This window comes from Vigna angularis, chromosome 10 (assembly GCF_016808095.1).
Source record: "Vigna angularis cultivar LongXiaoDou No.4 chromosome 10, ASM1680809v1, whole genome shotgun sequence".
In the NCBI taxonomy this organism is placed as follows: domain Eukaryota; kingdom Viridiplantae; phylum Streptophyta; class Magnoliopsida; order Fabales; family Fabaceae; genus Vigna; species Vigna angularis.
In genome coordinates, this window is record NC_068979.1 from 8,636,678 (window position 1) to 8,663,890 (window position 27,213).

The 27,213-nt window shown below is 32.5% G+C and overlaps 2 protein-coding genes across 2 annotated transcripts; both read right to left on the minus strand.

Annotated features, from left to right (window-relative positions):
- Nucleotides 1-620: 620 nt before the first annotated feature.
- On the minus strand, nucleotides 621-2,312 carry LOC108334562 (phosphoserine aminotransferase 1, chloroplastic). Its single transcript, XM_017570407.2, has one exon. It carries the CDS (start codon nucleotides 2,300-2,302, stop codon nucleotides 938-940), a length of 1,365 nt encoding a protein of 454 aa, XP_017425896.1. The 5' UTR covers nucleotides 2,303-2,312; the 3' UTR covers nucleotides 621-937.
- Nucleotides 2,313-23,833: 21,521 nt separating this feature from the next.
- LOC108335178 (G2/mitotic-specific cyclin-1) lies at nucleotides 23,834-26,896 on the minus strand. Its single transcript, XM_017571132.2, has 10 exons — nucleotides 26,667-26,896; nucleotides 26,424-26,550; nucleotides 26,256-26,312; nucleotides 25,981-26,026; nucleotides 25,597-25,872; nucleotides 25,178-25,267; nucleotides 24,868-25,089; nucleotides 24,677-24,775; nucleotides 24,415-24,593; nucleotides 23,834-24,333 (listed from the first exon to the last, which is right to left on the minus strand). Exons 1-10 carry the CDS (start codon nucleotides 26,719-26,721, stop codon nucleotides 24,189-24,191), a joined length of 1,296 nt encoding a protein of 431 aa, XP_017426621.1. The 5' UTR covers nucleotides 26,722-26,896; the 3' UTR covers nucleotides 23,834-24,188.
- Between the last annotated feature and the right edge of the window lie 317 nt (nucleotides 26,897-27,213).

Here is a 27,213-nt window from a genome sequence, read left to right on the forward strand (position 1 = left end):
GTCATTTCAAAATTGCAATATGAGAGAACCTTTAAGAGAAAATCCTGAAAAAAAGTTTTCTCTCTCATCCACCGACCCACTCGTTTTTCTGTCCATTCTCAAGAATACTGTCGTTCACGAAACTCACTCATTTTCGTGTCTCTTCTCATAAGCTTCGGCCGTTGAGAATGGATACAAAAATGAGTAGGTGGATGGAATGGAAGAACTTTTCTCTAAGGTTTTGAAATGACAAAATGAAACTCCAATTTCAAACTCTTGCCCCAATTTTGTTTCCATTTCACTTCTCATTTTCTATTTTCATTTCTATGTGGATTAATCGTGTCAAAATATTAAATATTATCAAAAGTATCATTATCCTTTAATAAACTAATAAGTACAGAATTATTGCGTGAAGTAGCAGCTAAAACACACTCTAAAAGTTGGGAATTCGAATCTGTACACTAAAATTATAAAATCAAACAACAAATACAATTCAAAACTTATTACAGAATAGAATTTAAAAAAGCCCATTGAAAATTCTGATTCATTCAAATTCAATGCCTGCAATACACCAACACTACACATACAGACAATAACTTTTCCTTCCATCAACCTTTGTTGCAGTAAATCAGTTCAATATATGTCTCAATTTTCATCCTCATTTGATTTTTTATTCAGAAGTAAACAACGGTAAAGTGCAATGAAAACATTACCTAGCCGACACAAATTTGAATATCAAACATGGCAGAAGAAAGCGAAGGAAGAGAATGTAAGGTACCTAACAAACTACAGAGAGCAAAAACCTGACAACATATTCGACCCTTTCTGCGTATACCAGACAAATATTTAGATAAAAGCTAGTGCACAAAAAGTAGAATTTAGAGCATCACACCCAAACTTGGATGCAATGGTTTGTATGATTATGATTATGCAATTCAAACATCTGACTGAGCTTCCTTCAAGCATGCTTGGCCTGAAAATCCTTCATGAAAGCTACCAACTTCTCAACCCCAGCCAAGGGCATGGCATTGTAAATGGAAGCCCTTATTCCTCCCACTGACCTGTGTCCCTTCAGCTGAACCATCTTCTCCTTAGCAGCCTCCTTGATGAACTCACCCTCCAACTCTGATTTCTCCAAAGTGAATGGCACATTCATCAATGACCTCACAGACTTCTCAACAGGGCACCTATAGAACCCTTTGCTCTCATCAATTGTAGTGTACAGAATATCAGCCTTCTTCTTATTATTCTTTTCAACCTCCACCAACCCCCCTTGCTCCAACAAATGCTCAAACACCAACCCACACATGTAGATCCCGTAACAGGGAGGGGTGTTGTAGAGTGAATTGTTATCATCGTGGATCTTGAAATCAAGCATCACAGGAGTGAGACCCTGAGCATTCCCAATGAGGTCCTTCCTGATGATCACAATGGTCACACCAGAGGGCCCCACATTCTTCTGGACGCCGGCATAGATAACTCCGAACTTTGACACATCCACAGGCTTCGAGCAGAAATTTGATGACATATCAGCAACCAAAACACCACTCTGAGGAACAGGGTACTCCTTGTACTCAACCCCGTGAATAGTCTCATTGGCACAAATATGCAAATACCTGGAACCCCGATTCTGCTGCAAATCGCCAAAAGACGGAACCTTTGTGTACTTTTCGGATTTCCCAGACCAGATCACGTTGGGTTTGCAGTACTTCTGCGCCTCCTTGGCCGCCTTGTCGCTCCAGGAGCCAGTGACGATGTAGTCGACGGCGTCGTCAGGGGAGCAGAGGTTGAGAGGCACGGCTGCGAATTGGGTTGTGGCGCCGCCCTGGAGGAAGAGGACGGAATACTCCGGCGGGATCTGGAGGAGGGTGCGGAGATCCGATTCGGCCTTTTGGATTATGGAGAGAAACTCCTTGCCGCGGTGGCTCATTTCCATAACGCTCATGCCGGATCCGCCCCAGTTGTAGAGCTCGGATTGGGCACGGAGGAGGACCTTTTCCGGGAGGGTGGCAGGGCCGGCGGCGAAGTTGAAGACGCGATCTTGGGCGTGGGTGAGGGGTGGGGGTTGGGTGTGGAGCTGGGTGGTGCATTTGACTGTTGTTGGTTTGAAGGAGGTGGGGCGAGGGGAAGAGAGGCGGAAAGGGGTGGTGCGGGTTTGGAAGAGAGCGGTGTGAGGAGAAGTTGCCATTGACATGGTTACGGTGATGACGAAGAAGAAAATTAGTGTTTTGAGTTTGGTGTTCTTGGAAACGGAGAATGGTGTTTGAGGCAAAGATCTAAAGAAGGAGAAGCGAGCATTTATAGTGAGTCCCACATTGGGCATGTATTTGTTAGATTTCATTCAGTATTTGATTTTCTTTTTCTTTTTTAACTTGACAAAAAGAGTGTATAACATTAAATTTCTTTTATTTAATAAAAATTATTCATTTTTTTCCTCATCATTATTTTTATTTTCGGATATATAAATGCATGGAAAAATATGTAAGATGCAATTTTAATTTCTTATGTTTTAAATTTTATCATAGAATTGGGAACACGGTGAACTTTATGCATTAGATACGTTTTAAATTAGTTGCCTAAGACATCTTTTTGATTCATGTTCTTGTGTGTTTATTAAACTTAAAAATTTCAATGCATATTTTTATTTTTTTTAGTGTTTGTATGTCTACGTTTCTTATGATATCTACTATATTTTTGGTCATTTTTATTCAACATTGCTGTGGTTTCTTAAAATTTATATAAATAATATAATGAGACAATTTGTATGTCTTTAAAATAAGTAAAACAAAAAAAATGCTCCAAATTGAAAATAAGTACTGTTTCAAAAAGACAATAATAAATCAAATTTCAGAGTTAAAAGACTAAAATAAATAATTTAAAAAATTAATTTTTATAAAAATACAAAAATATCATGAATATATTATTACATTATTAAATGTATTTTTTTAATACATCCAACTTTGGGTAAATTCAGTGTAAAAATTCATGTCACTGTTAATGCATACGTTATCTTCTTTTCTATAATATTTATTTATAATAATCTTTTCATCTCTTTTAACGTTTATCTTACTATTTTTTTTGTATTTTGTTTTTACTCTCTTTTTTTAACCATTAAAATAAGCAAGTTTGTTGCTCATAACATCGGTGATAAAGAAAATGTCACAATCGTATCCACCAGTGCAATGCAATTTGCGCAAGATGCTTTGGGTTGGTGGCGAAAAGTTGGTGTAATTATGTAATTAGAGACAAGGAGAGGGAGTGAGAGGTATCATTTGTGTCGATAACTAGGGACGACAAATATAGTTGTTTTCTTTTTAACTATGTGTTTTAATTGAAAATTTTCCGTTTGATTAGATGTAAATACTTATAAAATAGTATTTTAGGATTGATGATATTTTCAAAATATTTTAATATAAAAAAAACTACAAAAAATGAGTTTTTTTATTTTAAAAACTTGATATTTTTTTAGAAATCATTTTTTAAAATATTTTTCTTCTATCTAGATTATTTCACTTTTATTATTCCATTTAAATATATGAAATTGCTAGAGTGATCATCGCGACAAGTTCTTCAAATTTAATCAGTCAATATTTAATTTGAGTAAGTAAAGTTTTTTTGTCTTTTTCTTAGTTTATCGTTATTCTTCTTGCATTCGAGTCCTTCTGGCTAGCATATGGTGCTAAAATATTCAATGAGATTCTCTATTAATCTATAATCATAACGGTATGATTTGATTATATTCTTAATGTTTCTATGCGTCGATAGACTGTTCTATGATATTTGAGGTGTTGAGTTGTCTTAAAACATTTTGAACAATTTGGTAAGGTGAGAGAAGCTAATTTTTGTTCTTAAGTGATTGTCTTCAATTGATTTTAGTGCATAATATGAATTGGTACTATTATGATTTAATTGATATGTTTGATCATGTGTAGATGATTGAATTAAATGTTTAGAGCTATGATTGAACACATGTGGTGCGATAAAACGGTGAGAAATCATGTTTTGTGCAATTGAGTTATGAATTGGTGAATCTGGTTGCATAACTTGTGAATGATACGTTGTTGTGTTTTGGTTCAAGTGTGAAATGTAGGAAGTATGAAATTTGGTTTAGTTGTTGATTTGAGTGTCTCTTGGAGATTTGAATTGGGTAATATGGCACTAGTTGAGTTAAAAACTATGATTTTGTGATCTTTAAAATGTTTGATACTATGAATTAGTTAAAGGAATGTCAAATTTCACAAGTTAAACTCAACAAGGGATTTTTCTACAAATTGAGATGGTGTTGGACGCCACTTATATATTTACTTCTCTAATTTGGTTGTTGTTGAATGAGGGTTTTTCTTGCTAGACAACACCAAAGTTAGAGAACTCGCTGACTTGATGTTCCTAGACACCAATCAATATCTTGGGTGCCAAAATAATTAATTAAATTTTAGAAGCTTTAGGATTATCAATACTACATGTTTAAATGATATATTTTTGGTTTAATACATCATTTGGTCCCAACTTTTGGGGGTTTGGTTCAAAATGGTCCCACCTTTTGAAAAAGTTCAGTAAGGCCCCATATTTTGTTTAAAAATGTTCAATTCGGTCCTTTTCGTGGACGCCGTTAAAAACTTAAGGGTACTGATGCCACTGTGGCCAAATCTAAGTGAGGTGTTATGTTGGATGATTACGTGGCATTGTGAAGTGAAGTGAGTTGGTGAAAATATTTTAAAAAAATAAAATGGCTTAATTTAGGTGGTAGGTTTAAGTGTGGGTTAAAGCAAAATTACCCATATCTAAGACTGATTTAGGCATTTCTGGGTAAAACATTGTGTTGCATTTGGCTGGTGATTCCTTCAAAATGAAATATGAACAGCGTACGTGCATGCATGAGATAAGTGATCCTAATCAAGGCTAATAAGTTGATGTTGTTGTATTTGGGATTAGGGTTTAATTATATTTTGTTTGATTGACGATGATTCTGCCACCGAAACTTGCTTCTCCTTCCTGCGAAAAACCAACCAGAAACAGAGAAGAAAGGGAAGACAAAGAATGATATCTCCCCCTTCCTACGAAGCCACAACAGAACCAGAAACGAAAAAGAAGAGCGCCTCCCCGTAGCAAGCTTCTCTCGCGCGTGACCGAAGAACACCCTCCCAAGTTGGGTTTGTTCGAGACAAGAAAAGGATTTGGGAAAAAAGTTGTTATTAGAGTTCTTTAGGTGTTAAACAAGCATTTGGGAATTAAATTTAGGGTTCAAACCTAATGCATCCAATTAGAATTCAGAAATTAATAGAAATTGATAACTAAAAGTGATTAAAAGGAAATCTCAACCCTAATTAATTATAATTAAAAGAAATCCCCAAATCCCCAACCCTAATTATCTGGAACCACTTGCAACACAATGTTTTACCCAGAAATCCCTAAATCAATCTTAGATAAAGGTAATTTTGGTTTAACCCACACTTAAACCTACCACCCAAATTAAGTCATTTTATTTTTTTAAAATATTTCCACCAACTCACTTCACTTCAGAGTGCCACGTAATCATCCAACATAACACCTCACTCAGATTTGGCCACAGTGGTATCAGCACCGTTAAGTTTTTAACAGCGTCCACGAAAAGGACCGAATTGAAAATTTTTAAACAAAATATAAGGCGGTACTGAACTTTTTCAAAAGGTGGAACCATTTTGAACCAAACCCCCAAAAGTTAGGACCAAATGATGTATTAAACCTATATTTTTTCTATATTAGCTTACTCTATTCTTTTTGTTAGCTTGTTTTGTGTTGTGTTTTTCTTATGTAGTGATCACTTTTATTAGTGTGAGTTGATAATGAAGTAGAAATTAAGCTACATATAGAGGGAGATGGTGAGACGATGGTATAATTCTAGGATAATAATTCTAGTTTTATAGGTTCTTTTGAAAAATTAAATGTTTTCTTTACTTAGTTTTTTGTTTTCTCGGGTTGTATATATTCATATACTTGTCTTGTCGTTATGTTAAGAATAATAACCCTCTAATTATACATCATGTGTTTTTCAATGTTAATTATTAATATTTTATTTTAGTAAAAATATTTTATTAAAATGAGATGTCACACTATTTGAATAATATTTAATATTTTTAATTGAGTATAGAAATATGAATATGTATATACATATTTGTTTCGTCACCTGTATTATCATTTTTATATTTATTTAAATTATGAAAGTATTTATAGTTTATTAAGTAATTATATATATATATATATATATATATATATATATATATATATATATATATATATATATATATATTCTCAATTATTATAGTGAAACTAAAGTAAATACAATTTTTTTCTTAAGTGACAATCTATATCTTTAACAAGATCTTCGATGATATTATTTTGATTGTAAATTGGTCAAGTAATATTTTTAAAAGTTTAAGTAATTGTTTAGTTTAATTATGCAAGGAAATGATACAAGTTAAAGTTAAATTATAATATTTAGATTGTAACTGAATTATTATAAAGAATTTATATTGAATGAATGATATGAGTTTACTTGAAGTTATGTATTTAGGATGGTATATTATTCGTAGTTATGCATTAAATAAATGATACATAATTAAGAAATATATTATATTTTCATTGAGTGTCATGTCTTAATAACGTAGATTAAGACTTAGGATGATGAGAAACTAATAAAAAATGTATTGTACACCCAAAATATGTGTTTAAGATTGGATGTTTTAAACTTACTTTAATTCACAATTTTGCGATTTATTTATAGATTAAAAGTGTAAATTAAATCAAATGCAAGTTAAAATATGAATTCATATTAAATTATAGTTTTTATTTATAGTCATAAACATATAATCAGTTTATAATATTTATTTATTGTTTCGGTAGGGGTGTGGGGACCGAGATACCAACCTAACGATTCTGGATTACTTCTTCTGATGAGGCTGTCTCCATGCTATCTTGCCTTTGACGCTGTGAACTCTCCGGGAAAAATGGGCTGGGCACCTGAAAAAGGCACTCCGACGCTCAAGTTAGACAAGGATCTCTTTTAATCTTGATCAGAATAATTTTTTCGTGCTTTCAGGGAAAAAAACCCCTCTTTCTCCTGTGTCTTTTGTATTTAAAATAACTAAAAGCGCATTACCTGAATGTCCAGTCACTGACCGTGACTGATTACCTGGATCTATCGGAAGTGGGCAGCAAATATGAGTGGTGGGTCCCTCCACCTCTAGTGCTCCAGCCATTATTAGGAATTTTATCATTACCTTGTCTGATACCGGATCCAATTATTTCCCTGATTCGTGGTCTTTGATTAAAAGAGTATCTGTTTGTTTGTATCTGCTAAACTGCTTGACTACCGTGAGAGCGCTTTGTGTCGCGACATCAGACATCAAACCATAAATGGTCGATCGCCATGAATTGTCGATCATCAGGTGATCGACGTACATCAGACATCAAACCATAAACGGTCGATCGCTATGAATTGTCAATCATCAGATGATCGACGTAAACATGCGAATGCCAGTGGAAGTCGGTTGTTGCCAAGTGCTCGACTTCCAATCATAAACGATCGGTCGCCAAGTGATCGACATATGAATCGTAGACGGTCTATCATCAGTGGTCGACATCAAACGAATCATAAACGGTCGATCACAATTTTGCGATTTATTTATAGATTAAAAGTGTAAATTAAATCAAATGCCAGTTAAAATATGAATTCATATTAAATTATAGTTTTTATTTATAGTCATAAACATATAATCAGTTTATAATATTTATTTATGTATAGTTATTTTGTGTTTAATAATTTATCATTCTTTTTTGAAAATAATGTCATTATATTTGTTACATATCCATATGTAATGTAAGGTTGTAATCACCAAATTGAAATTGTAAAAAGTTAATAAAATTCATATATGTTTCTTATTACTCTACTTTCAAATGAAGTACTATGTTTTTAAAAATATTTATTTTGCATATTTTAATTTGGTATTTTATGCTTTGAAAAATATTTTTTTATTTTTAATTAAAATGTTAAATAGATTAATAATATATGTAAGTCAGCCTTGATGAACTATTTAACATTTTTTTTATTAAAAATGACCAATAAATGTTTTTAAGAATATGAAGCAGTAAAATTTTAAAACTTAATATGGTAAAAAAAAAATAGGTAACATTTAGTCATAACATTAAGTATTAATAAATTAAATAAATAGATATTTTATCTTTGCATCTTTTTAGATTAAGCTTAGTTAAATTGATGTAATCAAAATTTTGTACTAATCCATCCAATTAACACTCGTAGATATTTTATTTTCAGTTCATAACATAATTTTTCTACTTTTTTTGTTGGACCTTTTTCAATTCAATTCAATTTTGTATTCTTCACTTTTAAAAATATGCGACTTTCCAAGAAAGATCGAAACTGATGTTATATCGTATGCATATGCAAGATGGTTGGTTGACGGGTCACTACCCAAACATCTCACTCAAACCATTGTTTTAGTCACAAGAAAAATATTTTTTAAATGCAAAAGTTTATATAACATTTTACCAAGGGATGTCTATTAAATTAAATTCATTTTGTTTCATTTTAATCTAAGTGAAGAGGAAAAGGAGAAAAAAATTATACGATTGTGTCAAGAAAATTGCGATTCTTATTTTATTTATATAATGATTAGACGAAATTTATTAACTGATTTAGAATATATGAATTTTCATTTTGATTATTAAAATCATTTATCAGAAATTTGTGGTTAGAAAAATCAGCCACGCACAATTATTTTATTTTAGGTTTTTTCATATTTGAAAGCAATCACTTTTAGATTTTTTTTGCACTTTTGTTTGATTTTTTTTATCATATTTAATCTTATTAATATTTGATTGACTGATTTTTTTCATAAATTTTTATTTTTTTTATTAAAAAATCAATATTAAAAATATTGATATTTTTTATAATTATTGTTGTTATTTTTTATTGTTATTATATGTTTCTTATATATTTTTACAAGTTTGGAGATAATTATTTCACAGTATATTTTGATATTTTTAGTTGTTGTATTCATGTTTTTCCATCAAAACACAGTTTAAAATTTAATAAATAAGAAATATATTGTTGAAATTACGTTAAGAATCACGAAAGTGATCACTGATCATATTTTTTATACTTTCGATTTTATGCCCTACTCTTTTCCAAATATAAAAAATTTAGTCTTTATTATTCTGTATCCAATAGTTACAGTAATGGTTTGATCATAATGTTAAAAATAAATGTAAAATGTTTTATGTAATACGAATCAGAAATATTTATTATTTAAACTGTAAAATGTTTAACTAATTATATTAAATACTTTTAATGTAAGGAACAATTTTTAAAAATTTAGAAAGAAGGATTTAAGAAATATGAAGAATGAGTATATTATTTAAAAAGGTTATGATTAGAAAACTAAATATTTTTTTTCTATTACTTCTTAAAAATATTTGAAACTCGTTATCTCTTACTTCTATCTTAAATTCTAATAAAACTACTATTCTGATTCTAGACGTGACTTATCTATTTGTATGATTATTAATTTTAAGATAAGATTAAGCGAGTTTTTTTTTGTTAAATATATTTTATTCAAAAATTGGAATTAGTTTTTTTACTAAATTTTAACCAAATTTAATATTTTAGTCATGCATAAATTTAGTTATTTTGACAAGATTTTGTTGAATTTATTTGATGTTTCACATGTTAATGTAAAATTAAATTTATTCTATAAAATCACCTTTTAATCCATTATTAAATGATGAGATGCCAATATGAGTACTTGGTGATTTTGGTGAAATCTGAATTAAATGCAAAAATAAAAATCAAACTACAGTTATAATATTATTTATTGGTTTACTTAGTTGACCATGAGCCCCCACTTAAATGGGTTACAATTATAGGTCCATTGGTCCAAAGGCTCAATAACCAATTTACTTGTAAGAAATTGAAATAATTTTTAGCTAAGTTATCTCACAAAAGGATGTCTTTGACCTGCGATATCCTGATTTAATGAGTGACATTGTTATCAAAGTAGATGTCTTTGGTGTATAAAACATAGTACTTGGCACTCGGTATTGGTGTTCGACTAAGTGATCCATTCACGGAGTATTTAGTAGCCGTCTTATTGGATATAAGTTATCTTGGACTAGGTACTCAGTAAACAATATCATGTCTTTGTCTTAAGTAACCCAAAGGATGTAGTTGACAATGTCGAGGGGTCTTCGGTCACATATAGTACAAAACACTTTTCATGTTAGCTATGAGTTGTTTATACTGTTTGACACACTTTTGTTTCACTGTTAGCTAAGAAATGCGTTTGAAATATCAAATAAACTTAATAAATTTTTAATGAAACGATTAAATTCACGTAGTTTTATTTGAGTTGTTTACACTGTTTGACACATTTTTGCTTCAATATTAGTTAAGAAACGTGTTTGAAACGTTGTAACATCCCGATTATATAATAATCAATATTATATAATAAGGACGTTAACATCCAAATATAGAGAACAGTCGGAATTTTGACGTGTAATTTAAGTATGAAATTACAGTCATCCAAATAAAAGGAGTAAAAATTTAAACTTTAACAGTTGAAGGGATTGATCACTACAAGTGTTCAATCAGGAAACTCTAAGAAGACTACTCCGCAATATCAGCAACCTCCAGCTCTTGCTCCAAGGGAATCTCCGCCACAACATCTGCTCCCATCCAAGTGGATGATCATCGCCAAAGAAACATACCCAAACAGCACATAACAAAAACAATGCAAGGGTGAACTAGATATAAAAAGCATGTTATCATACATAGATTTATATAAAGAATAATTTAGGCATGCTCATTAAACCACAATTCACATATTCACACGACTCATCTTTACACTCGCATAGTTTGCTGGCACTCCCCAACACTATACAAGGTAAATCCACACCCACGACTCATCCGGATTTGTATAACTGTCGAACTATCAGTCGTCTTTGCACTTGCATAGTTCAGCTGGTCTTTCTCCAACACTAGCAAGGTGAATCCCCCAATCTGTCTATGTCTAAATTCAAAGACTATAGACGAGGACCTCCCTCTACTCTCACCACTTACATTGTTCTTCTCTACTTGAGTATTAACAATGCTTTGAGTGTAGGGATAGACAGACCAAAATACAAAGTTCACTACAGTTATACAGAACAACAACAACACCCCACATAACACTTTCGTCCATCTCTCCCCGAGATGTCCAAATCATACTCAAATTCATTATTCACATTCATAATCATAATATCTCAATAATTTTAGTATATCTCATGCATTCACATACATTACATCACAGCATATATTTCAAATATTTGTACACATAATTCAATTATAGGGAAATCCAACTTAGAACCCAACACTATACAGAACACTATTCATGGAATACTATTCACCGAACGTCACTGAACGAACGCTACAGGACGAACGTCATTTTCCAAACATCAAGCCGAACACTATCTAGACGGACGCCATCAAATCATGCCGAATGATATAATCGAACGCCTCACTAAAATCCGATACTGGCTGGCCGAACGTTCGAACACGAACACAATGTTGGATTCAACACTACTGAGCCGAACGCTAATATCAAGTACCTAGGCCGAACACTAAAAACCGAGCACCATACTGGATTGAACACCAGGCCAAACACTATTGGGCGAACGTCAACAAAACGATATGGACGAACGCATATGATTGAAACTTAAGAATCCAAATTAAAACGAACGCTCTCCAGCGAGAATACTCCATCAAAGACCGAACGCTCAACAGAACAAGACCGAACGCTCATACTTTCTAATATACTAAGGCCGATCGTTAAAGACTTCAAACTTATAATATCAAATTATAACCGAACGCTACAAACTACCTAAGAATACTTACTTAAGGCCTAACGCTCACACAAAATCGAGACCGAACGTTCAACATCAAAATCAAACAAAGGCCGAACGTTCATAATCAGAATTAAGCCAAGACCGAACGCTCACAATTAGAATATCTCATCAAAACCGAACGTTCAATATTTAAACAGAAAATATCAAATTTAAAACCGAACACTATGATAACTAATTCACTAAAACGAACGTTCGAGCTCTTAAACTAAGAATGTCACATTATATTAATACCCAAAAACGAACGTTCCAGATTCAAGCCTGATACTACTAAATTATGCCAAACGCTATAGTTACCAATATAACAACGAACGCTAAAAGTCCATTATTCACTCAGACGAACGCTCTTAATTACTATTAGAGATTACCCAATTAAAACCGAACGCTATCATTATTAAGAGCGAACGCTACACTCATATCACGAACGCTACACTCATATGAAGGACGAACGCGAACGCTCGTCAACCGAACGCTACACAGGACGAACGCGAACGCTCGTCAAACTGAAAACCGAACGCTCAGCATATTTTGGTCGAGCCACTAATTGGTCGAGCCTTTTGGACGAACGTACTATTTTGGCTGCTTTGGGCGAACGTTCAGAAGGAAATACCGAACGTTCAGAAATTGGTCGACCAAATGGTCGTACCCCGTTTTGGACGAGCGGCGTTTCTGCAGAATTCTGCAGAATCACAAGCAGGTTTTCCAGAAATTGCAGAACCCATTTTTCATCCCCAAAATTCCCAGATTTGCTTCAAAGACAGTAAAATCCAACAATTAAACGAACAAAATCTAACTCCCCTTACCTCTTGAAGACTTCCTTTGTGAATTCTTTGAATCTATCCCCCTCAAGATGTGCAACACCAAGCAACTCCAGCAACTTTGAGTTTCACCTCTTTCACAAAATTTGCAGCAAGAACTTCTCCCCCATTTCAGAACCCAGTATCCCCTTTTATCTCCTACGTCTGTAGCTTTTGTTGAATGGTGCCAAACATGAGAGTAAAACTTGGACGCTTGTCTCCCCTATTTTCCAAATAAAACAAAGTTTTCCTCATTTTATGGCAATAGTGCTTCTCTGCACTGATTGCTCCCCCACCCCTTATAATAATAAAAAATTAAGGTCCTTACAAACATCAAATAAATTTAATTAAAAGGATTAAATTCATGTATTTTTAAAGATAAAGAACTAAATTAGTGTAAAGTTTTAAAGAAAAACTAATTTCAATTTTCTAAGTAAAAGATCAACCACATATTTAACACTTTTTTTAGATCTCATTTGTTTTACTTTTTCATGTGTACGGAGGTTTGTTCTTGTACATGTAATATGATGGAAAAAAAATTTAATTTAAGGTTTAATAATGTATTTATTTTTCAATCAACTTTTACAAAATTAAACTATGACTTTTTAAACACTTCTTTATTTTTTAATAATTAACTTTAAATACGTCTAACTATCAAACAATATGAAAGATTTGGGATAATTTTGATATTATATTAAAAGTGAATCCTAGATATATTTAAATTTAATTTAATTTCACAAAATTAATTTGTAGATGAGATTTATACAATTGTAATTTAGTTTTACTTCTATTCTAAGTGAAATCTCTAAATTGTTATGGGAAGATAGATACATTTAACCAAAATAATATTGGTATGAAATTTTGAAAACCTTAGGTTAGGCATTTCAGTGAATTATTATGATAGCAAATGCTTTTCTTAGGATGTTGAATTTTGATTAACATACATGTATTTTAAAACCTTGATTTTTGTATTATTGTTAAATTGTGAAAGTTGAAATTTTAAAATTGGGAATTAAGTACGAGTTAGATTTTTATACGCGGTTATAAGGTTTTGTATAACTCCTTGAACCCGGCTAAAATTATTTGAATTAATGGTTATTATATAATAATGTATATATTGTTGTTGAATAATTGATTCTTTTGAAGGCAATTGGATAGAGATATGATATTTTGATTTGTATTGAAAAATAAATATTTATAACTAAAACGAAAGCAATTGAAAAATAAACTAATTTGTATGATTAGTATGTCCCTCAAACCACATAACTACATAAAAACTTGAATAATAACTATTTTTGTTAAAAACAAGTGTTTTAAGAAAACTAGATAATAAAATTGATAAAACATTTGGTATTAATAAGAAAATTATTATATTTATGATTTACATATTTAGAAGCAAAAGACGACTTCGTACACACATCTCTTTCACATAGGACTGTTTCTTCTCTTATAGCATTAGGCGCAATATTGATTAATCCAAAAGAGTATATTAAAGGCTAAAATTAAAGAGATTGGAGGTGTTGATTGTGTTCAACAGATTAATTTATAATAAGTGTTAAGTTAATTATTATGTTGGTTTTTAGTATTTCTTTTGGATGTTACGATAAAGATATGTAGGGAGTATAAAATATTTCATAATAACTCTTAATACTTCATAATTACTTAACTAGTTTCATTAAAATATTTATGATATAAAAAAACATTTACTAACATAAAAGAAAAACTTTTAAGAGATGGTATTTTAGGCTTTTTGAAGTCTTTTGAAACTTCAACATCATAGTGAATTAGTGAATAACGTTAAATTGTTGTTTATTGTTTCTGAAATAACTTCTTTGTGAGTTTTTAAAAAAATATTAATATTTACTCCAGAATTCATGAAAAATAAATATATAATTTAAGATGCATTTACAAAAAAATTTAGAATTTTCAAATATCTTAAATAAAGTTGTAAAATATGAAAAAATTAAGAAAAAAAATACTATGAAAATAAAAACATATTTTAAACGATGATTTTTTGAAAATTCAAGAACTCCAATTCCTTTTGGGTATTGGTCATGTTCGTCATCCATTTCCAATAACTTTTATTTTTTTTTACATGACTTCATCCAATGTCTATAAAAAGTTATGACCTTTTGAAATTTTTTACTACTATAACTCTAAATTTGAGATTAACATGTAACATGTGAATACTCTAACTATTTTACAAAATCCTAGAAGTGGGAAAGAAGATAAGAAAACACTAATTCCTATGAAATACAAGTAGAGAGAATGAGAGTTTGAACTCAAACGACCACTACAACTTTAACATAAAGTAAAATGGGTTAAATATGATGTTAAAGATGAAGTTTCATCGTTGGGAGAGCTTTCACATAAACGAGAAAGAGAAAAAAGAAGTAAATATATTTTACACAAATGATCTTTCATTATTTCTTTTATGTTTTTAGAACAAATTTGATGATGGATCGAGACATGTGTAAATGTAGTAAAATCTTTTAATATTAGTTTCACTGTATATTAATATCAATTCACATTTGTTAAATAAAATATTATCATAAATTTGATTTAAACATATGTTTAAAACGGATGTTATAATTGTGATTTTAATTACACAAATATATGTCGTTTTTATGTTGATTTTTTGTAATTCTAACATCAAACAAGTGACGTTATACAGTATTTTCTTTTTGCGTGTGTTAGTAATTTAAATTTGATTTTATTTAATAAATATTAAAATTTAGTCTCGTGATTAATAAAAAAGAATTGTATCAAATCATATTGATATAATAGTTGTAATAGCTAAAAATGTTATTTTAACACAAATGTTTAATGATGTTACTTTCTTCAGTGATTCTTTATTACGTTTTTGTTAGATCAAATCTATAAAATTCTAAAAAAAAAAATATTTGTATCAATTTAATTAAATAAAAATAATTCATCCTATACTATTTTTTATTTTTTAAAATTAAATAGTTCTCATATAAATAAAAAAATTATTTATAATTTTTAATTTTTAAAACTTATTTATATATACTTATAAATAAATAATACAAAACATATTTAATCATACAAATATTTTTAAATTTTTTTATTGATTAATTAATATTTTAATTTGATAAATTAAAATAATTATTATATTTATATGTTAGATTATTTTACTATAGTTAGTAATAATAATTTAAATTAAAATTAAATATGATTTTAGTATTTAAACTTTGATGTAAAACTGAAATTCATTTTTATTTAAAATTTTGGTAAATTTTTTTATAAGTATTAAAAATGAATAAAAATATTTTTTTTAACTTAATTATATTAAATTTTTTAGGTATTCAATGTGTTTTATGCTAATACGTTAATTGTTTATATTATTTAATATATTTTTGTTTTAATGTTAGTTAAAAAGCATTTCAATATAAAATATATATAAATGAATTAAAAGAACTATGAATTTTTAAAGTTTATAAACTAAAATATTTTAAAATTTTGGAAAAAAAAAAGATGAATTTTAAATCGTGTGAAAGTTTAAAAACTAAAAATATAATATAAATAATATTACATACTTATATTTTCACAAAAATATAATATACAAATTTAATCTTTTTAAATTATTTTTAGTTTAAAGTAAAAATAAACGATTTCAGACAGACTTACCCGTCAATTTGTGGGATCAGAGGGACTGGATTAAAACGGTCTCATACATTGAAAATTTTAACCCATCCATCCGATTTTGATGTGTTAAAAGTCTGATCTCGGGACAAACTCATTTTACCACTTGTAAATCTTATTTATCTTAAACTTTATTGTGCATAATACACACAATATTAAAATATAACATTGTCCTTCTTGGGTTATCTTGGTACTCTAAATTTAAAAATTATTTTAGAAAAGGAAAATGATACTTGAACAACCATTTTTGACAACATTTAGACACGTCACACGTGTCTAAATTTGAGTGGTCCACATAGAAAATTAATTTGAAAATGAAATCTGACGTGGAAAGGGGGTGGGCAGGGTTTTCAAGACGTGCCTTTCAAATTTGAAATTCATTTTTGGAAGAATTGTAGAGAGAGAAGCGCGAAGGTTGAGAGGGAGAGTGTGACCTAGAGAGAGGCCGAGAGAGTTGGAGAAAGGGCATTCGAGAGAGAGAGGTCCGACGGAGTGCTTGCCGGAGTGCCGCCGGACAACGTTGAAGGCCTGTCGGAGCTATTCAAGCCCTCCAGCCGGTACCGATTGACGGCCGCCGCAGCTCCGACGTTGGCCAACGAAGTGAAGACGGGATCGTGTTCCGTCCGGCCCAGCGAAGTAGGGGCGCGTTCAAGGTCTCACTTCGTCCCACCTGCTTCCATCCCTGTGTCGGAGCGCCGCCGGAGCGTCGCCGAAGCATCGCCGGAGTGTGGACTGTTCGGTGGACGAAAAAGAGGGGTTTTCCGAGTTGTTAGTCCCACCCACACATTTTTCTTCCTGTGTGTTCGAACCGGCACACGTGTTCATTGAAGGTTCGTTTTTTTTTTATTTCAGTGGAATGAAGCTTTAATCTATGTATGATGTTGTTTGTGGATGATTTTGGTTATGTATGATACATTGTTTGTAAGCTGTAAAAATATGACTTGTTCGATGGCGGTGAAATGTTGTTTATGTATGATGGAGGTGGTTTGTTAATAGTATTTGTTGGATGAATTAAATGTGTGGTGATTGATACCATGGACATGAGAACATAAACATTATTCCTTTGACGATACTGAAAATGTGTCTCCGAAGTGGGAAAATTTATGGAATACAGGACCTCCAAAAGTAATGTAATTTCACTTTTTAGATGAAAATGTGTCTCTGAAGTGAGAAAATTTTTGTGCTTTACCCGTAATCTAGATATTTGACAAGTTATTAGATGAAATAAATGTGGTGGGATGACTTGGGATTTTAGAAGGTCCTTTGATATAATTAATGATAATGTGTGTGTGGTTGTCCATTTCATGTTTATCCTTTATAAATTGACATATAATTGAAGTGTAATGGATTTTCTTGTGTTAATGATTTTTATAGATGTTGTTGAAGCATGTTTCAAGGCTGAACAATATAATAACATTTGATAGTTTATTCTAATTTTGAACTACATGATCCTTATCGTGTTCTTATCAAGATGATACCGTATATTTTTAGCCCGTATTCAATTTGAATGAGGTAAATTGAAAAATCTAAATTATCATCCATACATATTAAGATTCGTAAAAAAGTTTTCCAAGATTCATAATCCTTTCCACATACTTTTTACTGATGCATCACTGATATTCATTATAGTTCAGAGTAAAAGGACATGATTTAGTTTGTTAGCACACTATTTAGTATTTCGGAAAATGTTGTATCTGGCCATAATAAATTACCTATGCCTGGTGCACCATGGATGACTGCATGTGCACCTGCTTTGTTGATGCTATCTTTATTTAAAGTGTGTATTATTCACGTTTGAAAACTCGATTGCGTTTCTGTATGAAGAATTTTTAGATGACAATTGGTTTTGTAAAGAAATTGACATTTTTATTGTAAAATATAATGATTGGAATAAGAATTTGAAGAGAAATCCAAATATAATTGAAATGTAATGGATTTTGTTATGTTAATGATTTTTATAGATGTTGTTTGGTTAATCTTACATTGTTTTTGTAATTTTGTTGGATTGGTAGTCATGGACCTAGTTGACCTTGCTGTGAAAAAAAAAAAGCTTCCCCAAAATGAGAGTGGTAGACCTAGTTGGCCTTGCTGTGAAAAAACTTCAACCCAATTACCCACTTAATTTGGCTTTGGTACCAGTTATTTTGCTGAACCATGAGTCTCACAAAATGTATTTTTATGTGGCAGGAATTTGTTAATAAAATGTTAAGAAATTGTTCCCAAATTACTTATAAGTAGATCAAATGAGGGAAAAGAAACAAGTGATAACGGTAATTTTTACCATTATCTTTGAACCAATTTTCGTACCAAATTGATCCTTTTGAAGCTTGAAACATGTTTAATCCTCCCTTTTTATCTACGTTTGTGAATAAGTTTAGTGTATACTTTACATATAAGTTTTCATCATTAATTCCTCAAATTTGTAGGCAATTTGCGTGTATTGGAGAAGTACTTAACTACTAAGAGGGGGAACCAAGGAAAAGATACAAAAGCAGGAGGCTAAAGGAGTAAGGAAGGCACCTCGCGCCTGGGCGTGACAAAGGGGCGCCGGGCGCGACATTCCAGAGACTCTCGCGCCCGGGCGTGACAAAGGGACGCTCGCTCGCCCAGGAGAACGAACGCTCGTCCAGTATGGACGCACTAGAGGACGCACGTCCAGCGAGAAGAGGACGCTCGCCATGTGGACGCACGAGAGAACGCTCGCCCAGAGAGAAGTGGACGCTCGTCCAGCAAATACGTCCAACGAAGACGCGCAGTGGACGCTCGTCCAGCGAAGACGCGCAGTGGACGCTCGTCCAGCGAAGACTCGCAGTGGACGCTCGTCCAGCGAGGACACGCAATGGACACTCGTCCAGCGCGCTAAGAGGACGCTCGTCCAGATTGGCGGTCAGTGGACGCTCGGCAGCGAGAAGTGGACGCTCGTCCACGGTTAGTGGAAGCTGTTTTTCCAGAGAGTTTCACGCCCGGGCGCGCGACTGAGAGGGCGCCGGCGCGACTTTTGTTGTTTTTCCTTCTTCCATTTCCACCATTGTTGTAAGCTTGAGCTCTCCATTCATGGAGAGTTAGTTTCATTATTGTTGGGGGATTGATGTAGCCACTGAAATCTTATGTAAACTACTATGTTTTGAATGAATTTATGCCTCTTTCATTGATTGTTAGTATTTAATTCCTTTTCTTAATGTTATTTATTTGAATGAAAGGATACACATAATATTGAACAACATACATACCCTAAAAAAGAAGTTTATTCCCACAGTGCATGGGTTAAAGGTGTGTATAAGTATTTGGTGAGAAGTCATTTGGAAACACTTATTTGGAATTTATTAACAAATTCCTGGCACAGAAAGCACAATGGGTAACGCTCCAGGTGCAGGACCAGAACTGGTACCAAAGGCTAAATAAGTGGGTACCTGGGTATAACTTTTTGCACATAAAGGCCATCTTTGTCCACCACACTCATTTTGGAGTGCCTCATGTGTTGTAGCTCATTTCATCTATTTCTGAGTAATTTGGAAACAATTATTTAGGAATTAATTAACAAATTCGTGGCACACAAAGCAAAATTGGTAACGGTGCAGGTGCTGGACCAGAACTGGTACCAAAGGCTGAATAAGTGGGTACCTGGGTATAACTTTTTGCACATAAAGGCCAACTACGTAATTGGGTAAAACGTTTTGCACATGAAAGTCAATTAAGTTCAACAAACTGAATTTCAACTGCCAAATATATTTCTCAACAATTTCTGAAATCAGATTTGATGTCCAACCAATACATAAATATGAAAAGTAACAAGTTTTCTTTCATCAATAATCTCCAACATTCTACAAAATGCATAAATCTTCCAACACTTGATTCCTCCGCACGTTGTCCACATCCAAAATCCATTGACAAACATATTGCTCCCTAACTTGTTGTAGTTCTTCCTGCAAAGACAGTAATGCACAAAACATGAATCAAATGCAACATTTGTATGAAAGATGCAGAACATATAAATTTTTACAGCTTACAGTTGTGTAACTAGGCATTGTGTTTCTTTCATATTTTTCAATGTCATCCCACAACTCCATAATTTTCAGAACAATTACTCCACAATCAAATCTACAACAAAACAAGTCCAACAACGCAAGTATGATATTTAACATATCAATTATACGTCAAAATATTATATTTACAAAAATCAACAAACATACTTGTTTGGTTGGATTGGAGTATGCAAGTGTTGTACCTCCAATGATGATTTCGTGTCTTCCGAAATATATATCAAAATGTCCAAAAAGCAATGCAAGATTATGTGCCTGAAAAACAACACACTCCACAAAAAGTTAAATTTATTCCATAAATTTTCCCACTTTTTCCATAAACATTTTAGTATCGTCAAAGGAATAATGTTTATGTTCTCATGTCCATAGTATCAATCAACACACATTTAATTTATCCAACAAGTCATATTATTACAGCTTACACACAACGAATCATACATAACCAAAATCATCATGCGTACCTTCTTCCTTCTATCACGTCCTTTACTTTGTTCACCAAGTTTCTCCATGACACTACACCAACACAAAAAGTTAAATTACATTACACCAACACAATCAAGTAAAAGAACAAAATGGAAATGATAACAAACATTGTCAGCATTTGTTAAAAGACAACCACAAAGAGAACAAAAAAATGATACTAATTTATTAATTCATATCATTCGTGCCACATAAAAATACATTTTGTAAGACTCGTGGTACAGGAACAGAACTGGTACCTAAGGCAAATTAACTGGGTACCTGGGTTCAAGTTTTAGCACACCGAGGCCAACAACGACCACCACACTAATTTTGGGGTGCCTTCTTTATTTTCCCTCATTTGATCTACTTCTACGTTATCTGGGAACAATTTCTTAACATTTTTTTAACAAATTCGTGCCACATAAAAATACATTTTCTAACACTTATGGAACAGGAACATAACTGGTACCTTAGGCAGAATATGTGGGTACCTGGGTTCCAATTTTTGCACACCAAGGCCAACTACGTCCACCACTCTCATTTTGGGGTGCCTTGTTTGTTTTCCCTCGTTTCAGCTACTTCTAAGTAATCTGGGAACAATTTCTTAACATTCGTGTCACATAAAAATACATTTTCTAGGACCCTGGGTTCACCAACATAACTCGTACCAAAGCCGAATGAACTGGGTAATTGGGTTCAAGTTTTTTCACAGCAAGGCCAACTAGGTTCACCACTCTCATTTTGAGGTGGCTTGTTTTTTTTCACAGCAAGGCCAACGCGGTCCATGACTACCAATCGAAAAAAATTACAACAACAATGTAAGATTAAGCAAACAACAAGTATACAAATCAGTAACACAACAAAATGCACTTGGGAGACATTTCATACATAAGCAAAACCATCCACAAACAACATCATGCATGAATGAAACCTTCATTCCACTGAAATAAAAAAAAAAAACGAACCTTCACTCAGCACGAGGTGCGGCGGTTGGAACACAGACGAAGATAAAGGTGTGGGTGGGACTGACAACCCGGAAAACCCCTCTTTTTGGTCCACCGAACAGTCCACACTCCGGCGATGCTCCGGCGGCACTCCGGGACAGGGACGGAAGCAAGTGGGACGACGCGAGACCTTCAACGCGCCCCTAGTTCGCTGGGCCAGACCGGACGGAAGACGATGGCGTCTTCCCTTCCTTCGCCAACGTCGGACCTGTGGCGGCCGTGAATCGGAATCGCCTCGAGGGGTTCGATAGCTCCCAGACAGCCTTCAACGTTGTCCGGCGACACTCCGGCAAGCACTCCGCCGGACGTCTCTCTCTCCAACTCCCTTTCTCCAAGTCGTTCGGCCTCTCTAGGTTACACTCTCTATCTCTGAACCTTCGTGCTTCTCTCTCTAAAATTGTTCCAAATTCAATTTCAAATTTGAAACGCGGACCTGCAAACCCTGACCACTCTCTTTCCATGTCATATTTCATTTTCATTTAATTTTTTCAACTGGACCACTCAAATTTAGACACGTGTGGCGTGTCTAAATGTTGTCAAAAATGATTGTTCAAGTATCATTTTCCTTTTAGAAAAGGATTGATTGAAGAATGTGGATGGACTTTGTCCTTGTGAGGAGCACAGAGGTCAATGAAACATTAAATAAAGCATTTATTTCAGGGTCAGTTTGCACAATGAAAGTTGCAGCATATATAGTAAAAAAATGAACTTCCACTTCCTTATCTAACTCATAATATAAATAAATAAAAAATATACAAAATCATCTAATCAAACTTGAATTTACCTATTTAAATTTTAAAAAAATCCCATTATAAATAGTTTAGATCTTTATTTTATTCATCTATTTATTTATTTATTTAATATTTTATTATCATTTTTCAGAGTGTCACCATCATAAGAGATTAATTATGATTACAATATTTTTAATGAATTTTTATTACATTTATAAGTATATTATGCACTAGTTTATATTTATTTCTCGAACAAAGTATTATATTTTAAAATTAAATTAAAAAATATGTATAATAAAAAATAATTAAATGTTATATTATTATCAATTTAATAACATAGAATCATTCAACAAAAACAACGTTAAAGATGTTCATTAAACAATGATAAATTACATAAAATAAGGTAAAAGACATTTATCAAACATTTATAATCATAAATAACATAATATAATAGGATAAAATAAGATTTTGTGACTAAACAATTATAGTTATAATTAACATAAAATAATTAAATAAACTGATGCCCACCAAATAATTATAATCATAAATAACATAACGTAACCGAACATAATCAAATTAGAGACATCTCATTCTTATAGTTATAAATAACATAAATCAAACACTATAAAATTAGAGATATCCTACCAAATAATTATACTTATAAAACAAGTAAATAACTATAAATAACTTCTATCTACCTTAGTCATATGTTTTTACTCTTCTATCCTACATATTTCTCTCCTAGTCTAACACTTTTTTTTAGTTTTTATTTATATTTTAAATCTAGAGTTAACTCTTATTTCTTCTTATTTTTGTATATTCTAAAGTTTCTTTTCATTTATTTATTTTTAATCTGTGACTATTCTTATATTATTAAATAGTAATTTGAAGTTTTACCTATATAATAATATGTTTTAGAAATGTCATAATAAAATATTTATATTACTTAATATTGACGTGATTAACAAATTATATACAAAGTATTGTATTATAAATTTGAAATATTAGTATGAGTGGGAACCATAATTCTAATTAGACTCAACCTGGTTTAATATCCAGACAAGAATTATTATGAACCACTTAGTTATTTGTTTTTGTGACTCAAACAACAACACATATAATAATTACTGGTTGATCTTCTTGAAGTTATGGGGTATTGAGTATTTTAAGTTTGCATATCATCAAAATCTATCAAGTTGTTATAAATATCAAATTCACAGATAAAACATGAATAGACAAGTCACAAATACTTGTTAAATGAATGAAGTTGTTTTTATGTCATGGTTTCCATTATTTTGTTCAATGGGAACAAAGAGAAATTACACGACTCAAGTATGTTCTGTTCACTTGGAACATAACAGAAAGTAAAAGGAAGGAAAAATAACATGAGTAGAACAACAAAATACATAAGACAAACCCGACACTTGAGATACAACATATAAGTGCAACCCAAGTTGCTCAAATTCATGTGTCCGCCTGCATCCATTAACCAAATGGCCCCCCAATTATCAAAGTCAAGTGTATCATATCATATCATCATGATGATGTTATGTTAGTGGCTTTATACATGGCCGCCTGCTACAACGAGTCCTCCAGAAGAAAATGTGCGGGTTCACATTTTGCAGTGTAGTTAAATTTAGATGAACAGTACTTCCTATGTACCCCAGTAAGTTTCCCTTTTCCAGCCTTCTGATGAAAATCAACCATCGAGGTAGAGCACTCTCTGCCAGTCACAATCAAGCACATTAGTATTATCTACACAACACCATTGGGTAATTGGAACATTAAATTATGCACCACTTACAATAGCTGATCTTCTGAGTAATTGGAGTGCCATTCACATGTTTTACTCCATTGTTTCAAGCCATAAATGGAGCATTGAGCTGTATAAATAGCAGCTGCTGCTAGCAAGGATGGAGGGAACTTCAGCATCTCATATTCCACTAGAGATAGCTCTACTAGGAAGAAAGCCAATAGCTCAAGCTGTTGAGGAATAATAGAGTCAAAAAGTTAGATGCTTCTAAACTCAGAATCTTTGGCAGAACTACATGAAGAATAATACTGACCTTCCTGTCTGCTTGAGCTGCCTTTAGGAATCTTTTCATAAAAACATATGCTGTTGGCACAGACATGTTAAACTGCAATGTGTTGACCATCAACTTCTCCTGCATAGTTCACAATGAACAAAATCAGTTAGTTCAGCCACACGAATCTGTCAAACAGTTAATCTGCTGTGTCACGAGGCAAACAAATCTACCATCTCCAGAACTTCCTTCCTTGTGTATGCTTTGTCTGATATGAGAATTAGATCCCCCACCACAGGAACTGAAACTTCTTCATACTTGCATGCCAGAAGCATTGCAACTAGTCCAACCAACTGAAGCTTCTTTCTTACAACTGTCTGCTTTGCCAAAAATCTATCTATGAGATTAACTGTGAGAAACAATGTCTCGTGCATGAGGTCAAATTTGTCGTGCACCTGAAGGATCAAAACAAACATAGGGAGTTTAGAATTCACTGAAAACAAAACAAAATCCACAAGGATCATTGTAGCACAGTTGGTTTACCTCAATAAGCCAGTCAATAAGTATAGCCCTCATCCTTTCATTAATGTCAAACTGCTGTGTCATATAATCGGATGAGACACAGCTAGAACCCTGCATTGTAGCGATGTTGTTTAGTTATCATAACCAAAATTCAATACAAAGGCATTCCCATGTTAGTTTAGCTGCCATTCTGGAATCCCTTTTGATTTCTAAAACTATCAAAGTGAATTAAACTCTACAGAGAAAATTTTCAAAAGTAAAAAGCTATATAAATACAATATAATGAATTTTCTTTAGCAGAAAATGCAACTTTTGAATGCAGTACTCAAAAAAGTTCAACTGACAAATTAGAATTCAGACAGTATCCCCATTTAAAGTTAAACTGTTTTGAAACCGTCAGAAAAGTGTAATGAATTCAAACTATTCAATTCCAAATTTACCTCCATTTTTCTGTAGTAGGCGTAAAGATCTTCTATATAGTCCACCACTGCAAGGGGATTATTTGCGTCACATATATCAATGTCCAAAACTGTCTCATCAATTATATCCTCCATCTCAACTTCCTCCATCTGATCTAATTCATTATTCACTGGCTCTGTCTGCTCTAAAGTCATTGGCACTGGTTGGTCATCCGTTGGCTTGTGTTCATCATCAACAAATATAACCTCTCCAAATCCATTCGAATTTGAATTTCCCAAGTTTGACTTCTTGGTTCCCTGTTCATTCATTCAAATTGATCCCACCACTCAAATCTCAGTTTCAACTTTCAAATTGTCAAAGGATATGTGCAATGTGCAAAGCATAAAATTTCATCATAAAAGTACCTCAGCACGATTTTGCTGTGTGCTGGCAATCTGTGCAGCAAACCTCCTAAAAGTAAACCAAAATCAACTATCTGTTACATTGAAACTTGTGTCTAAAATTAAAGAACAGAAAAGTCTCATTAATCGATTTTTTTTCCCTCTAGTGAAAAACCGAAGGGGTCTATACACTACACTCATTGAAACACACTTCAATTTCAAAATTCAAATACTTATTTTCACTTTTTTCATCCACCCAAACAAAACTCAAAATCACACTAAAGGTTATATCCTCTAACCTTGTGATGGGTCGATGCACCGGATCCGCCTGCTTCTTCTCACACACATCTTGTTTTCTGAAAGTGAAAACCACACCATCAACATCACAGACAAAAAAAAACTGAAGAATCTCAATAGAAAAAAAAACAGCTTGTCCCAACCGAAAAAGATTAAAAAAAGAAAATTACTCTGCCAATGTTCTCTTGTTAACAACACAAGGGTAAGGTCTCCCTTCCGCCACCAGATCCTGATTGATCACGCTCAACGCCCTTCTGTTTTGCCCCACCTTTCTGTTTCCCCCACAATTCATCCCTCCTATCACAACATCCACACAAAAAATTAATAAATAAAAACCCTCATTAGCCGTGTTGTTTTTATCATTAAATCTTGAATCTTGCATCAACATTGAAACCGAAACCTTCACTTAATACCTTGAAAACTTGTGGGGTTCACTGATTTAGATCTGTTCTCATCTGATATGACCATTGTGGATGAACACACAGAAACAAAGAACCACCCACAAGACTATAATTACAGGGAGAAGGGCATGTAATGCAGGAGGAAATGGAAGTGGATGGGTAATCTTTTACACTAATTAACAGTGACACTACAAACACTACACTGCAGGACTGAAACCATGGGGTATTTGTCTGGTGAGACCACTTTTCAAAACTCAACGGCTAGTCACTAATGACCGTTGGATCGTTTGGCTGGCAACACCATTACTTTATTTTTTTTTTCTATTTTTTCTACGTTGTCTCTCTGTCCTAAATTCTAATAACGGTAATAATATGCCTCCCATGTGGAGAAGCGTGTAGCCGTAGCAAACCCTTCATTTTTTTTTTCAAAACATATTTACAATTACACTTTACTATTCTACCTTTTTTTCTCTTTTACTTTATAAAGTAAATAAATAATGTTATTTATATTAAAATTGTAATAATTATGATTAACATATTGATTAATTCTGTTCAATGT